We start from the raw sequence: 16401 nt of genomic DNA on the forward strand, positions 1-16401 counted from the left end.
ATGCTTGAGGGAACCCAGTCCCAAGACCAGCCCGGATGGGAGTGCCACTGCCGACCCCAACCTGCCCCTGCAGCCGCAGCCCCTCCCAGGGCCCCCAGAGTTCCCCTGGGGGGAGGTCAGTCCTCCACGTGAGACCCACATCCTCCCCACGGGATCCCTCCACACGGAGCGCGTGGGGACAGGGCAGGTCCTGTCCCCATGACGCCACCCGCTGTGTGACACTGGGCGAGTTAGGCTTGACCTCCGAGAGCTGTGATTCCCCAGCTGGGAAATGGGGACCACAGCACCTGCTCCTGGAGGCTGTGCCACAGGCCTGAGGGGACCAGGCCAGGAGCTGGAATGCACGGCCGGCGGGGAGTCACCTGAAGGAAAGCAAGCCTCTGAGGACAGTCACTCAGCTGAGGTTGGTTATTTCACTTTATTTAACAAACGGTCACACTCTGCGCCCCACCTTACTGCTCCTCCAGCCGCGATGGAGGGTCCGCCTCGGGAAGGAGCTGGAGGATGAACAGGAAGGCGCCCAGGCTCCCCAGTCGGCCTCCTCTTCTGCCACACACAGCACACAGCACAGAACAAAATCACAGCTCGTGTCCTCAGGCACCCACCCCAGCGTGGGCTGGGGGCCTCCAGTGTTCACCAGCCTCCTGCCGGGTCCCGGCCCAGCTCCGGGCACAGACCCCTTGCTCCAGAGGGGCAGGCAGCCACCCAGGGCCTCCGCCCCCCTGGCTGTGGGGCTGTCAACCCCTCACTCCCCAGCCCTGCAGCCTGTCCCCACTGGGCAAGAAGCAAAATGTATGAAAATACTTTAATTATTTCTTTGAAATGGTTAAGAAATAAGGTCGTCTGGTTTTTCTTTTACAATCCTAGTAAAAAATAGTTCACATCAGCGCCGGGGCCCTTCCCCGAGCCGAGTGCCGGCCGCTCAGTAGAAACGCTTGTTCCGCTCCTGCCGCTTCTGGAACACCACGGCGCCCACCACGGCGCACACGATGATGCCCAGCAGCGCGCACAGCAGCAGGAGGAACACCCGCCACCCGGTCAGCGGCCCGCTGCGGAAGTTCCCCGTCGGGTCGTCCACGTTGTCTGAGGGAGGGCAAAAGGGGGAATGAGAGGCCCGGTGGGCTCCCCGGAGACGGGGAGCAGCCAGCGGCCCGGTGAGGCCCCACACCCACCCCGCGGCGAAGCAGCGGCCTGCGACACCGCACCGGTGAGACGCCGGGCGTGGGCAGAGGGATGAGCTCCTGGGGGCCTCGGTCCCAGGGATTGAGGCCCCCAGGGATTGAGGCCTGGGGTACCTTCTGCTGTAATTAGCTGGTGAACACTGGACTCCCGGGCTCTCCCTGAAAGCCTGGGTCTGCCTGAGGTGGCCCCAGGACCTGCCTTCACAAGCCCACCCTCGCCCCGGTGCAGGGGTCTGAGGTCCCTGAGAGACATGGCCCTGGCCAGAGGCGGCCCTCCCTCACACCTGGATGCATTTAGTGGCTCCGAGGGGGGTCTCCCAGGCCCTGGGCCCCCAACCTCCATCCTTCTGCTTTGACCCTCTCTACCCAGTGGGTCTGTGAGTCTGAAAACGAGTTACCCCCTGCCCGGCTAGCCACATGGGGCTGCTTGGTGGGTTGAACACAAGATGTCTCTGGAAGTCCTCGGCAGCAGAAAGCCTTCTACCAGAGGTTGCAAAACGGTGGTCTATGGTAGGATTTGTTTGGTCCCCAAAACGTTTAAAAGCAACTTGAATTTTTAAAACGTGGGCTGTCAAGTAAAATGTTGGGCTCCACGGGCTCCATCACCCGCCAGGCCCACACACGTGACTTCGGGATCCTGGGTAGATGACTCCCCCACACACAGCGGCCTCATCTCCCCCACGAGAACCCTCGCTCTGTGAGGACGGAGTGGTGGCTGATTAGAGCCCTGGGAAGAGCTCAGGCTTGGGGTTTTGCCACATCCCACCTTTTTAACCTCTTCTAGCTGAGGAAGCCTGAGGGATCAGCACCCCCAGCAGCGGCAGGACCTACTTCCAAGTTGTTCACTGAGGCCATGCACGCATGGAATCCGAGCGCCTCGCGCCCCCCCACACCAACAAACTGCCCCTCTGGCTTCACTGGCCGCTATCCCAGCACCAGGCGCAGGGGACACAGACGCCAGGTGCTCACGCCTTCTCGTGAGCCCGGTTTGCTGAGCCGAGGGCCTAGCTGGACCAGGGAAGGGCAGAGGGACCGCAGGCACTGGCCCAAGCCAGCCCAGGCCCCAGCCGAGAGGGCCTGGGCACGCCTACCTTTGGGCGACTTGAGGAAGTTGACGCTGGGCTCGATCTTGGTCCAGTCGATGCTCTCCTCATCGGGCGTGTGCTCCACCATCAGCTGGAACAACTTCATGGAGATGATGTCGTGATTGTCTGCAGAACGGAGTCAGCCCGTAAGGGGCCTGGGGCCGCCTCAGGGCACGTGGTCCCGGCCCCCCAGCCCCCACCACACGAAGTGGCCACGTCCCCTGGGGAGAACCCAGCAGCCCCCAGCAGGCAGGGGCTGGAATATTTCCAGAGCTCAGCAGTAAAAACCTGGAAGAAGGCACAGTGGAGAGGAAAAAGCGTAGGTTACACAATCAAACTCACTGGGTCTAATCCTAGCTCCGCGGTCTCTATGAGGCTTAGTTTGTAAATGGGGGTGATAATCTCCAGCCTGCGTGGTTATCGAGGCCCGTAAATGAGAAAGCACATAGAAGGCAGAGGGCGTCCTGCCTGCAGACGGTGTGTCCTTGCAAACAGGACCAGATAAGGACCTACACATTTCTCTAAGGCTGGTTGAGAAACCTGATCCTCCCAAGCGCAGGCAGCCGTCAGATGTTCCCGTCACAGATACCCAAGTACAGGATGCAACCCCAAGACCTGGCAGCCAGCTGAGAGCTGGGCACTGATACACCATCAGCAACCGTAGCTGAGGAGACTTGGGAAAGGCCTCGGTCCAATCAGCACGGGCAGGAGGGAGCCTCTGCTTGACACTGACGGTAACTGATCAGCCCATTTTTGAGACAGGGAGGTTGAAGCTCAGAGCCAATAGGAGGGTCCTGGTCAGCCTGACTCCAGCTATCAGCTCAGCTAACTGACAGGAATCTGAGGAAAGGCCCGGAAAAGGGAGAGCTTAAAGAGCAAAGACCTGGCAGCCGGGTCGTGCAGGGCAGAGCCCAGCGGTACCAGACGGCCCAGCATGTGCAGCCCCCAGAAGTGCTGGGAAAAGCACGGATGCTGGGGTCAGACTGCAGGTCCCATCAAGCTCTGGCGCTTCCTGGATGTGGGAACTGGACGAGATCCCTTCAACGTCCGGATGCCCAACGGTCTCAGTTGTGTAAAAGGGGAGAGAGACCGCTACCTATCTAAGAACACACGACGCGACCTTCCCCACGCGATGCCCGCAAGGAGGCCAACATGCACAGCCTGTGACTAACGGCCAGACACCACTACATGCACGGCCCCCGCCATCACCCTTCCTGGCCTCTCCAAACAGCCTTAGAGAACAGAGAACGCCCACCTGCCACAGACCTGGCTCTGTTCCCAGAACCTTCTCATGACCCACACTGAAACCTGGTCAGATGGAATCCCAGGTAACCCGGGGAGGGGCTGCAGTGGATCCACAGATGGGACAAGACTGGCCAAAAGCTGGTAACGAATGACACCAGGGAACAGCAACGAGGGGCCTACCACACCATTCTCCCCTCTTCTGCGCATACAACTGGGATTTCCATATTACAAACTTTAAAACAAAACCCCTGAACAATAGACACTGGGGTCCAAGTGGACCCAGACACTTCCCAGGTGAGGGGGAAGGTCCTGGATGGCTCACAGGCCCTGGAAACATCTATCCTGACAACAAACAAGCCCTCTGTCTGGTCCTCCACGTTGTTTCCCAGCTCTGGGTGTCAGAAGCTGTCCCTGGGCCTGGTGCCTTCTGAGGGCCCTGAGAAGGGACCGAAGACCAAGGCCAAGGGCCACCATCAAGTGCCACCCAGGCCTGGTGGCCCAGCGAGGCCTGCGCAGGCAGGCAGCACCCCAATGCTTACAGCGCTTGCCGAGGGCCAGACAAGACAGAGCCCTGACACTATTGTGCTTATGATTCAGTGAGAGGGACAGAGACAATGAAATAAACTACATGACAGACTCCAAGATGGTTAAGTGCCATGAGGAGAAATAAAGCTGGGAAAGGTGACAGTACGTGTGCAGGGGACTGGGTGTGTGTGCAACTTTAAATGAGGGGATCTGGGAAGGCCCCACTGAGGAAGTGACATCTAAGTAAGACCTCGAGAAGCCGAGGGTGAGATGCAAGCACAGGGGCCTGAAGCAAGAGGGCAGTGGTGGGTCTGAAGAGTGGCTGGCGGCAGTGTCACCAGGGAGCAGGGAGTAGTGAGTCGGAGGGGCAGGGTAGGGAGGTGCCAGCACACAGGGCCTGGCAGACCACCGCTGCGATGGATGGTGGCCCTGACTCTGGGTGAGGCGGGAGGAGTAGCATTAATGGGTTGGCTCTGCTGCTGTATTGGGTCTACTGTGGAAGGAGGGGACCCTCGGGAGACTCCTGCAGTCACCCAAGGGATGGAGGACAGTGGCCTGGACCTGCTGGCAGTAAAGGAGGGGTGAGAAGTGGTCTGCTGCAGGGTGAGGACAAAACCAGCAGGACCCACCAACGGATGGGAAGCAGCATGTGAGAGAAAAAGCAGAGGCCGGAATGACACAAGTTTTTTTTTTTTAATGGTGGTACTGGGGATTGAACCCAGGACCTTGTGCACGCTAAGCAGGCGCTCTGCTGCTGAGATGTACCCTTCCCGATACCAAGGTGTTGGGACCCGAGCAACTACAAGGACAGAGGTGCGTTTCTGTCTCCAGCTGTGGGCATGTGACGGCTGAGAGGCCAGCTGGGCACTGGGCAGAGATGCTGTTGGTGATACGGGTCTGGAGATGGAAATCTGGGGGTCTACTGCGTCCAGATTCAAAGTCCCCTAGCTCCCAGATGATGGAGAGGGAAGATGGCCAAGGGACTGCTCACGGAGATGGGAAGTGGGGGGAAGAAAACCAGGCGAGTGTGGAACCAAGTGAAGGAAGGTCAAGGAGGAAGGGGATGAGCCGCGTCACACGCCCTGACAGACCAGGGAAGGTTGGGACTGAGACGTGACACCCTGCTCAGCCCACACACTCACCCGACAGGTCACCGGTGCCAGCCGAGGCACCGAAGTAGTAGCCGGTGGGCAGGCGCACGCCTGTGATGTCGATGCAGTTCTTCCACTCGTTCTTGTCCTCCAGGTCTGTCATCACCTGTGGCCAGCCAGCAGGTCAAGCGCGGCCCAGGCCGGCCCCCCCCGAGCCCCCGCAGAGCTGCCCCTCACGCCTGCTCACCGTCAGGCGGCCCCGGGAGTAGCGCACAGCCAGGAAGGTGTCATGACCGCGGTTGCGGAAGTCAGCTGTGCAGCCCGCCAGCTCGGTCCAGCGGCCGTCCTTGCTGTGGTCGTAGGACAGGGAGCCGTTGTTCACCATCACCGAGATGTACGGGAACACGCGCTGAGACAGGACACCGGTTACTCCGCGGCCAGCCCGGCCCGCGGGGGGCCCAGGGCCACCACCACCCCGATCCCTGGAGGTGCCCTTCAGGGACCAGGAAGAAGCCCCGTCCTGCTCTGCGGGGCAGCAGGCGCCTACCTCTGTGGTCTCATCGTTGGGGTACGTGTCCAGGAAGATGGCTAAGCCGTGGAAGTTGTCTTTGCTTCCAAACACAGGCCCTGGAATTAGAAGATGTTCCTGTAATGGGAGACACTGGAGCTGTCCCATGGGGACCTGAAGGACAAAGTGATGCTAGGGTGGGTAGAGCCAAGAGAGGCTGATCCGTGGTGGTTCTCCCAGGAGAGAGAAGGGGTTTTGGAGTGGGTGTGGGGTGGGGCCTGGGGGGCGGTCTCAGAGAGGACTCAAGTTTGAAGCCTGAGGTATCAGGGAACAGCAGCTGCCCATGTGCTCCAAGGTGGCAGGTGACAATAGGCCATGCAGGGAAGGACCACCCCCTAACCTAGGGGTCACCAACTTTCTGTCCAAGGCCAGAGAGGAAACATTTTAGGCTTCATGGGCCACATATGGTCTCTGTCACACAGTCTTCCTTGTTTTTGCTTTTTTAAAATGGTAAAAATACCATTAGCTGGTGTAGACCACAGACCACAAGGGGGCACAGAGTTGAGCTGCAGGGCTGTCTTCTAAAGGGACATCCCCCCAGCCGTCCCCAGGGCCCGGGGTTCCTCGAAGAGGAGCAGCAGCACCCTAGCACCCTAACGGGGGGGGGGGGGGGAGAGTGGAGGATGGAGGATCCTTGGCCGCAGGCGCTGCCACGTGCGTGAGCACCACCCTACCTGGCACCAGGCGGTCCCGGGTGTACCACAAGGCGATGCCGTCTCCGTGGAGATTCTTCTTCCCTGCACCATGGACTTTGAAGTGGACGTGCATCTCCCAGTCCTTGAGGAAGCAAGGCTAGAGGGAGAACAGAGAGGACTGCTCAGAGCACAGGCCCTGCCCCCAAGGAGACTGGGCACTAGGAACAGGGCCAGGCAGCAGGGACAGAAGTGCCACTGACCAGCAGACCCCCTAGTGTTTTCAGGAAGAAGGGAGGGGGCTGCTGGGCTTCGCAGGTTGCGGGGGGAGGCCACACGGTGTCCCAAGGCTGCCCAGGCCCAGACTCCGCCCACCCCCCGCCCCAGTCGTCTCCTGGGCGGGTTCTCACTTTCTCACACTTTCCCAACACCAGCCAAACCCGTTAGCCCTGTTTTCTCTCCAACCCCACCGCTCCTGCCCTGCGAGCTTGTGGAAGGGTCACTACCCCTACTTGTCACATATTTTACTAAAAAGAAAACACATTCAGAGACAAAACAACTTGTCCACAGCAGGTTAAGTGGATGATCCCGGTTCACACCCAGGACTGTCTGACTCAGAAGCTCATCTATTGTCTACACCGCACGTGGACTCAGGCCTGTAACACAAACTGCACCAACTCCTTTCTGGCCTCCCACCCCCACTGTCTTCCCTCCTAACCAACCTTCCGCACTGAGGGACTCAACCCAGGTCTGGCTGACTCCAAACCCCCAGCTCTCAGCCAGCACACCTCCTGCTTCCTGCAGGCTCAGCCCAGCCCCAGGGCGGCGGCGGCAGCATCAGGGCCGGGGGCTGGGTCAGGTCCGGGGCCTCGGGCTAATGGGATGTGAGGGAAGGCAGCGGATTCCCAGCAGCCAGGAACACCAGGTGCAGAGCTGGGCCCGGCTCACAGCTAGAAGGGCCTGGCCCTCCCTACCAGGAAGTTGTTTGTGAAAACTATGGTGTCGACACACACTTGGATGACAAGCCACTGAGGGGACGTCTGCAGACAGGGCTGTGAGCAGGTATCAAAGGCCCATCAGATACTCCTGACTTTTTGGATTGGCAACTCTTAAAGAGACCATTAACAGCAACGCAGACAAGGAAGGAGAGGAACACGCGGCCCGACGGCCTGGGGCACTGCGGGTGCTCCTATTTCCTGGGGGGCAGTTTGGCTGCTGCAGCTGTTTAACAGAATGAGGCACGTCAAGACCAAGAAGTCAGAGACACCGAGAAAGGGCAGGTAAGCTGCAAAACAGTATCAGTGCTATGTTCTCATTTTTGAAAGAGAAAGGAAAAAAATGAAAGGAACAAGAGCCAACGTTACTGACGGCTGACTCTGGGAGGGGAATGTTTATTTTCTACGTGTGAGTCCTCCATGTTGAACGTATTACTCCTATAATCAGAAAAAATTCAAATAAAAACCAAACGTTCTCTGTCCCACCATGGGTGATCTGGCTTGAGCATCACTGATTTTTCAGATTCACTGTTCCAGGTCTGGGCACCAGGAAGGCAGGTGAGGAGACCCAGCCCCTGAGGACACAGGGTTAGGACCTGCATGACAGCCTGCTGCACACAGTGTGACGTCAGCCTTCCCGGTTCTCGACAGCTCACTGGCTCTGGGAGACCCCACAGATTCTGGAGGGGGCAGCTGCGAGGTGATGACAACCAGCTCTCAAGGACAGATGGACAAGGAATCGGAGACCAAGACCCACTGAGGTGGGGGAATGCCTGGTGAAGCAGTCTTGATTGGGTTGAGACCACAAAGACTACAACCCAAAAGTAAGAATGAATGAGAAAGGCCCTCCCAGGGGCTGCAGCGCAGCTCTGAGTCCTCACAATCCCTGAAATCAGACCAAACAGACTCACCTAGGCCTCACATTTTTTAACAAAACGTCTTACAAACACAGTATTTGGTGCACAATCAAAAATACCAGGAATCAAAGAGACAAGATACGAACAAAAAACAGAGAAAGGTAGGAAGGAAGAAACATAGGCAGGTAGGGAAGAAGGGAGGCCAAGAGGAACTCCAGATATTGGCCTTTCAAATAACTAGTTCACTGTATTCAAGGAGGTAAAAGATCAAGAATTTCAGTAGTAACTGAAATTTTCAAAAATCACACTAAAAAAATACAATGTAATGAATAGGTTTCATCACAGATTAAAAATAGATGAAAAGAGAATTAGTGAACTCAAGTCTAGTCAGATTAAAATACTCAAAATGAAGCAGAGAAAACAAAATCATGGTACATACAACACTGTGGGTAAGAAAGAAAGGAAAGAGAGAGGGTCCTCATTGTATATAATTGAAGTTTCAGAATGAGTAGCAAGAAAACAGGGCAAAAAAAAAAAAAAACAACATTTAAAGAGATATCTAAGCACTTAATGATTTAAAGACATTATGCCACACATCTTAAGTCTTACTAACGAAAGGAGACAAATAAAAAGAATATCATAACTAAGTACATTAAAAAGAGAGGAAGGGAGAAAAAAAAAATCAAAACAAAGCAAAAGAACCCCAGATACTCTTAAAAGCAACCAGAAGGGAAAAAAGACAGATGACCTTCAAAAGAGCTACAATTAGCCTAACACCAGAATTCTCAACAGAACCACTAGGAGTAAAAAGGCAACAGACTGATACATTTGGAGTTGAAAGGAGCTAACAATCAACACAGACTTTTATACTTAGCAGATGTACCCTTCAAGAAGGAAGGTGCTCTCTGGGCTCGGACCCAGTTTCCACCAACGTGGCTAAATGCGCTGAGGTCGGGACCGTCCGTAAATACGGGCCCTGTTATGATGCCTCCCTCAGGAAGACAGGGAAGAAAACTGAAATCAGCCAGCACGCCAACCACATTTGCTCTTTCTGGGGCAAAACCAAGATGAAGAGGCGAGCTGTGGGCATCTGGCACTGTGATTCCCACGTGAAAACGGGAGCCGGTGGCACCTGGACCCACGGCACCACTTCTGCCCTCAGTACCATCCGCCATCAGAGGCCTGAAGGAACTGAAGGACCAGCGGGAGCACCACCACGTGAAACACTGCTGGCCTAGGACGAGTAGGCTAATTTATACAGCTGAAAAAAGAATGAAGGTGAAGTTAAGACATTTTCAGACAAAATCCTTAAAACGGTCTTTCTTCAGGGAGAAGGAAAGTGATCCAGAACCAGACGTAAAGTCAGAGATTCAGGAAGGCAGAGCAATAAATAAAGTAAACATGAAAATAGAAATCGAAGTAAATATTTGGCTGCATAAAACAATCATGTTTTGTGTGATTCAAAACAGAAAGATAACAATGGGATAAAAGGAGTTAAAGCGTTGGAAGAACCTTGCGCTGTCCTGCACGGAGGTGAAAGTACATGTTATTAGACTTTGGTAAAACATGATGTGTGTTTTAAACTGCAGAGTAACCACTAAAATATTGGGAAACAAGCACAGAACTTTCAAGCCAGTAGATGTAAAAGTGGAATAAAAATTAACCAACCCAGAAGAAGTCAAGACCAGAGAGAACACTCAGTACAAATAGAAAGTAAATAGTCAGATGGCAGATTAAACCCAAATATATCAGTAATTTTACTAAATGTAGATAAATGCTGGTAAGGATACACAGGATCTCCCTGCATTACTTTTTATCTTTTTTTAAGTTGAAGTATAGTTGACACACAATATTATATCAGTCTCAGGTGTACCACATAGGGATTCGACATTTATACACATTATGAATTGATCACCATAGTAAGTTTAGTAACTGCCACCACAGAAAGTTATTGCAATGTTACAGACCACAGTGCCTATGCGGTACATCACATCCTTGTGACTTATTAATTTTGTAACTAAAAGTCTGTACCTCTTAATCTCTATTATTTCTTACAACTGCATGTGAATCTATATTTATCTCAAAATTAAAAGTTTTATTTAAAAAATAACACATCAAAGACTTAAAATTAAGAGCTAAGATTATAAAACTCTTAGAAGAAAACATGGGGAAAATCTTCATAACACTGGATTTAGCAATGATTTCCTGGGTGTGACACCAAAGCACAGGCAACAAAAAAACTAGGTAAACTGGACTTCATCAAAATTAAAATCTTTTACACATCATAGAACATCAAGAGAACGGAAAGATAACCGACAGAATCGCAGAAAATACTTCCAAGCCATTTACTGATAACATCCAGAATACAGAGAACTCCTAAAACTCAACAGCAAAAAACAATGCAATCCAAAAATGGGCAAAGGACTTGCATGGACATTTTTACAAATGGCTAATAAGCACAGGAAAAGTTGCTCAACATCATTAATCATTAGAGAAATGCAAATCAAAACCACAAAATTCCACTTCACATCCATTAGGATGGCTATTACCCAAAAAGTGGAAAATAAGTGTTCCAAGGGCTTGGAGAAATTGGAACCCTGGTGCAGTTGCTGATGGGAATGTAAAATGGTGTAGTTACTGGGGAAAACAGCTTGGTGGGCCTCAAAATGTTAAACAGAGTGACCTTATGACCCAGCAATGCCACTTTCTAGGTACATACGAAAAGAAGTGAGAGCAGGCACTCAGACATTTGTGTATACCCATGTTCACAGCGGCACCGTTCGCAAGAGGAACTCACAAAGGTAGAAACAACCCAAGTGTCCACCAACAGATGAATGGATAAACAAAATGTGATCTGTACGTACACACGTGCGCGCACGCATGCACGCGCGCGCGAACACACACACACACACACACACAGGAATATTATTTAGCCATGAAAAGAAATGAAGCATGATGAACCTTGCAGACATTATGCTAAGTGAAGTAAGTCAGACAGACAAATATTCTATGATTCCATTTATGGGAGGCACCTAGAAGAATCAAATAAAGAGACAGAAAGCAGAACGGTGGCTATGGGGCTGTTGGGGGAGGGGTGATGGGGAGTTAGCGTGTAATGAGTTTGAGTCTGGGATAACAGCAAAGTTCTGGAGATGGATGGTGGTGAGGTTGCACAACAAGGTCAGTGTACTTAATGCCACTGAACTGCACTCTCAAAAATGGTTAAGATGGTAAATTTTATGTCATGTATATTTTACCACAATAAAAGAAAAAGTTTGAGGAATTTTATTTTCTTTTTCATGCAGACACATATTTACAGTAATCAGATTTTTGTTGATGGCCATTATATTTTTAAATACTTTCTCAATCCAATGAGTATCCTACTGAAGAGAATAGCTTCATAAAATAAACTATTTAAAATTCATAAAAATAAACAAATAACTGTGCAAAGGCCTAATTATATGCTGTTTACAAGAGACAACTCTCAAAGACAAAGAAATGGGAAAAAGAAAAGGATAGAAAAAGATACTGCATGCAAACATAAGCAAAAACAAGCTCACGCAGCTAGGTGTGTCAGTAATCAAGTTTAGAGGGGGACCCTTCTCTATGACAAAGGATTCCTTTTATCAGGATAATTTCAGTCTCAAAACATACAAAGCAGAAACCGACCACCTGGAAAGATAAAGACAAATGCACACAAAGAAATTTTAATACACCTCTCCTACTAACTGATAAAAATGAGGAAAAATGTCAGGAAAGATATAGAGATTTGAACGCAATCAGCAATCTTGACCTAAGGACCTAAACAGCATCCTTCACTCAACTAGCAGAATCCACATCCTTTGCAAGCACATATGGAATGTTCCCCCAAAAAGCTGATCCTCTGAAGGACCATCTACTAGTCTCAATAGATCTCCAAGCACTGAAATCACAGTCTGTCCCTTGACCATGAGGAAATTAAACCAGAGATCAGTAATAACTTAAAAAATAAAGATAACTAGAAAGCCCTCATATATTTCAAAAAAAAAATTGAAAACAAATCTCACGTACACAAAGGTCAGCCCAGAAAGCAAGATTTCAAATGGCCTCTTTGGTGCCCAGGAGTTTTCTGTGCGTGGGAACAATGCACTCAGATAAGACCCCAAGCAGGTGCGCATGAGGTGTGCCTCCCAGCATAAGGGCAACTGTGAACAGGAAGGTCCCTGGCATGTTTGCAGGGAGATCAGTTTCAGGAAAGAGTACACACGGAAGCTGAGGACCTGGAAACCCACACCTCTAAGACTATCCAGGCCTTAGAAAGTCTCCACGTACTGCAGACAAGACTGCAGATCAGAGGATAGAAATACTACGACGACACGGACAATATAAAACCTCTGAAGGATTTGAAGCAGATGAAGTACGGGCTGGAACTGATGCAGGAGCTGCTCTGGGGGGCAGAACATAACATGGGCATCATCCTCCACCCCGGCTGCACAGCTGAGAAACCTGGGGAGCTCAGAAATCTTAATGCCCTGGACGCCCCCTCAGGCCATCTAAATCAGAATCAATCATTTGGCAGCCACGGCCCATTTTACAGTCAGATGGTTTCCACGTCTCGGCCTGTAACAAAGCGAATCCAACAGTCAGCTGCTACACCAAAATTTTTGATGAAAGATCACTACATGATTTGGGGTTGCTAAACCAAAGAAATTCAAAATATTGAGTGGCCCTGCAATAATAAAACCCCCGTCTCCAGCTACTATTTAAGCAAATAGTTTCTCAGCAGTCACGTGAATTAAAACAAAGAGCACCAGTCGTGTTGAAGCTTCAGTCTGACAATGCCGTCCATCCGGGTGGGGGTGGGGAGATGACAGCTCAATGAGACGCATTTCAATGCATGTTTACTTTTGTGTAATAATCATTCAAAAAGTGTGCAGTGCATTTCTTTTGATCAACTGTTTACCAATGATAACTATAATAATCCCAAAGAAAATATTAAAACTTAATTTCAAGCTCCCAATGAAGTTAAAAAGCTTAAATTACCCTCATTTTAGTTGGAAAGGAAATATGATGGGCTAATCAATATGAGATTTCCCAGCAATAAATACACTGCACTAGGATAAAATTCAGTGCAGGAAATGAAATGAAAATACAAGTTGGATTTTAAAAAACCTGATGTACAATTTCGGCTTATTCATCGTGTTTAAGAGTGGATATCAAACTGCTATATGTAGATTCCACTGAGTACGCTTGAGTACTGAACAATTTTATTCTAAAACAATACTTTAAATATGCTGGAAATTGCATCCTTTGCAAATATTTAAACTTATGATAAGCAATCTTGGATATCAATTCTTTTTTTTTTGTATTTTTGTCTTGTGTGGGTTTTTTTTTTTCAGTATCAAGTCTTAAAAAGTTCAAGGGGATATATACTTTCAGACAGCACATCAGCAAAAAAAATTTACAGACCATTAAAAGTTAAATAAAAAAAAAAGCTTAAAGACCACTGCTGTAGCCTCCACACAAGACCATCTCGAGCCCAGCCCCTTGTGGCCTGCGTTCCAGCCGTCAGCCACCTGGAGCTCTAGTCAGGCTGGGCCACCCCTTGGTCCGCACCCTCCCACGCCCATGCCACAGCTGGAGCTGTGTCTTATCGCTGCTTAGAAGACAGCAGGTGCTTGGGAGTGTTTGCTAACTTGATGCCTCTCCCAGGTGGAGCGAGGGAAGGGGACAAAAAAGAGAAAATTCCAGAAAGCATTTCTTCAACCCAGTAAAGGAAAAGGTGGTTCTTGAGAAACACTGGGCAGAAAATCCTAAGAGTTCCAAGCATTTCTTTCAGGAAAGAGAAGGAAACACTCCATCCAACCCTTTAGGGGAAATCTGCGGGGCCTAAAGGGAAAGGTCCTAGAGCTGAACAACCAGGTGGTGGAGGAAGACAAGGCAGTTATATTTCAGACGGTGAAAATTCGTTGGAGGCTAAGTGAAGAGACCTTTCAGCCCTGGGACATCACTGACCACCAACGACCTACAACTGTAATTGACTTGTGACGAAATCAATTTCTAACAGTTCCGGCACTACTTGTACCTCATTAAAATAAAATTTTTTTTAATGCTATGCTGAGCTCATTTCCTTGAAAAATATAAGGCTGCGTTAACATTTTAAAAAATTATCTGAAACTCCTAAGACAGAATAATGCAACAGAATGTGATTCGGAGGAAACAAGGTAGTTCATGAACTCTCTGAGTGGGTGGCACTCGAGTTAGGACTTAACAGATAAGAAAGAACCAAGGAGGCCTGAAGAGCCAGGAGGCAGTGTCCCAGTGGAGGGAACAGGTGCAAAGGTCCTGAGGCAAGAAGGCAGCCAGAGAGATTGGAACAAAATTAACACAGCGAATGACTGCAGATGCCAGGCACCAGGGGCCAGACGGTCCAGACATAATGCATGTTTATCCCCTTAGAGGATTCCCCAGGCTCTGAGGATAAGGGTGAAAGCTAAAGAAAGCATCTCCAGATGCCCCTAGCAGGAAGGAGAGGAGGAGGTGAGGGAACAGACAGATGAGGCAACACAAGGACACTCTGGGCTCTCAGAAGTCATCCTGAAGGGACCAAAAGGCAGGGTGATGGAGGAAACTAGGACACTGGCCCAAGCTTAAGCCGTGGGAAGGACTGGCATCAGGCAGGCTTGGGGAGGAGCGGGTTCTGCCCCCAATTATTCCCCTGTCACCCCTTCCTTGACCTTTCTCAGTGTGGAGTCTGTGTAGCAGCTAATCTTGGCCACTCCTTATGTATGACACGTGCGTGACACCTGAGGCTCCCTTACCTCTGCAGCAAAGGTCACAGAAAACTAAAACTGCCCACGAGTCCAGCCCCTCCACACCACTGACGACCAGACCCTCAATCAAGCACTGGGGAAGTGGGCTGAGTCTGCAAATATTTCTGAGGAGTTCCTCCACTGTCCGTACGGGGGTCAAGGGTAGTGAGCGAACTGCTGGGCTTGGAGATGAGACAGATCAGGGTTTAATTGCTGCTTATGCCATTCACCATCAATGTTAGCTCTGAATAAAGTCACGATAGCCATGAGTATCAAACAGTCTGAGAATTAAACGTAATAAGGCATGTTAAAGTCAGTGCCTAACACACAAAACACTCAATAAAGATCCCGTTCGTTTAATTTATCCCACTAATGAGAGAGTTCAGTTCACGTGGTCAACAGCTCCACTACTAACTGGCTATGTGAAAATGCCTTTGGGGAAGGCTTTTTCAACTCTTGAGTCTTAGCTTCTTAGTCAGTAAAATGGAGCTACTTCACATGGCTTTCGAAGGAATGAAGTGAGAATGGTGTACAAAGCGTCAAGCACAGCTCCGGACACGAGGTAACTCCAACAGCCATTACTTGTTATTACTGGCGTGTGACCAAGGTGGGGAAGGGGGCGGGGGACGGAGATGTAGCTTTTAAACCAAGCTCAGGTCTGGGCTGCTGAAGGCTAGCTGTAATGGCTTACTTAAGGGTCTGCCTAGTCTCTTGGAAACCACTCACCTGGTGGTTCCAGATAGAGCCCTCTTTGCTGCGCTCGTCAGGGGTCAGACGCACGTACTGGCTCGTGAGTATGGTACTGCCCTGGAAGTCCCAAAGAGGCATGGAGCTGGAACCGACCCCTGTGGGCAGAGACACGGGCACAGACAGGTGCACAAGAGGCCAGGCCAGGACTGGCTTTGCCAGAGGCAGGAAACCCGAAGAGTTGCTCTGATCAGGAGAAAGGGCACCCCTTCCCCAACCCCGACCAGCCTCGCCCTCACTGCACTCATTCCCGCCCCAGGCCTCACCTTGGTAGGGCTTGATGAGCGAATGCTCCCGCTTGAGGTGTTCACTGTTGCCGTCAGTTATATCCGCAGCCACCGGCCCCAGCAACAGGAGAAGAAGTAGAGGTGTAGTGGGGCCAGGGCCGGGGCCGGGAAGCCCAGGCCTCCCCAGGCACCGCCGGCCCCAGCCCCTGCGCCAAATACAGCCAGCCGCCGCCATTCTCCGTTCCTCTCCGCCACTTCCGTCCTAGGACTTCCGCCTTCCGGGTGTTCCATCTAATGGCCTCCGACCGGAAGCCCTCCAACTCTCAGGAACTCCCAGCAAAAGCAAATCCTCGGTGCTGATGGGACGGCGGCTTTATTTGTTGAGCAGCTCCCCATTCTAGTCAAGTACCTTGGCTGCTGCGAGGCGCCTGTCGGCCAGCCTCAGCAGTGGGTTCTT

At 51.1% G+C, this 16401-nt stretch overlaps 1 protein-coding gene across 1 annotated transcript; it reads right to left on the minus strand.

Moving 5' to 3' along the window:
* Window positions 1-399: 399 nt before the first annotated feature.
* On the minus strand, window positions 400-16384 carry LMAN2 (lectin, mannose binding 2). The gene is made up of 8 exons (XM_010992435.3): window positions 15984-16384; window positions 15697-15815; window positions 6370-6487; window positions 5675-5754; window positions 5375-5536; window positions 5179-5293; window positions 2273-2392; window positions 400-1083 (listed from the first exon to the last, which is right to left on the minus strand). The coding sequence occupies exons 1-8, from the start codon at window positions 16177-16179 to the stop codon at window positions 923-925; spliced, it is 1071 nt and encodes a 356-aa protein (XP_010990737.1). The 5' UTR covers window positions 16180-16384; the 3' UTR covers window positions 400-922.
* Between the last annotated feature and the right edge of the window lie 17 nt (window positions 16385-16401).

The sequence above is a fragment of the Camelus dromedarius genome, chromosome 27 (genome assembly GCF_036321535.1).
Source record: "Camelus dromedarius isolate mCamDro1 chromosome 27, mCamDro1.pat, whole genome shotgun sequence".
Taxonomy (NCBI): domain Eukaryota; kingdom Metazoa; phylum Chordata; class Mammalia; order Artiodactyla; family Camelidae; genus Camelus; species Camelus dromedarius.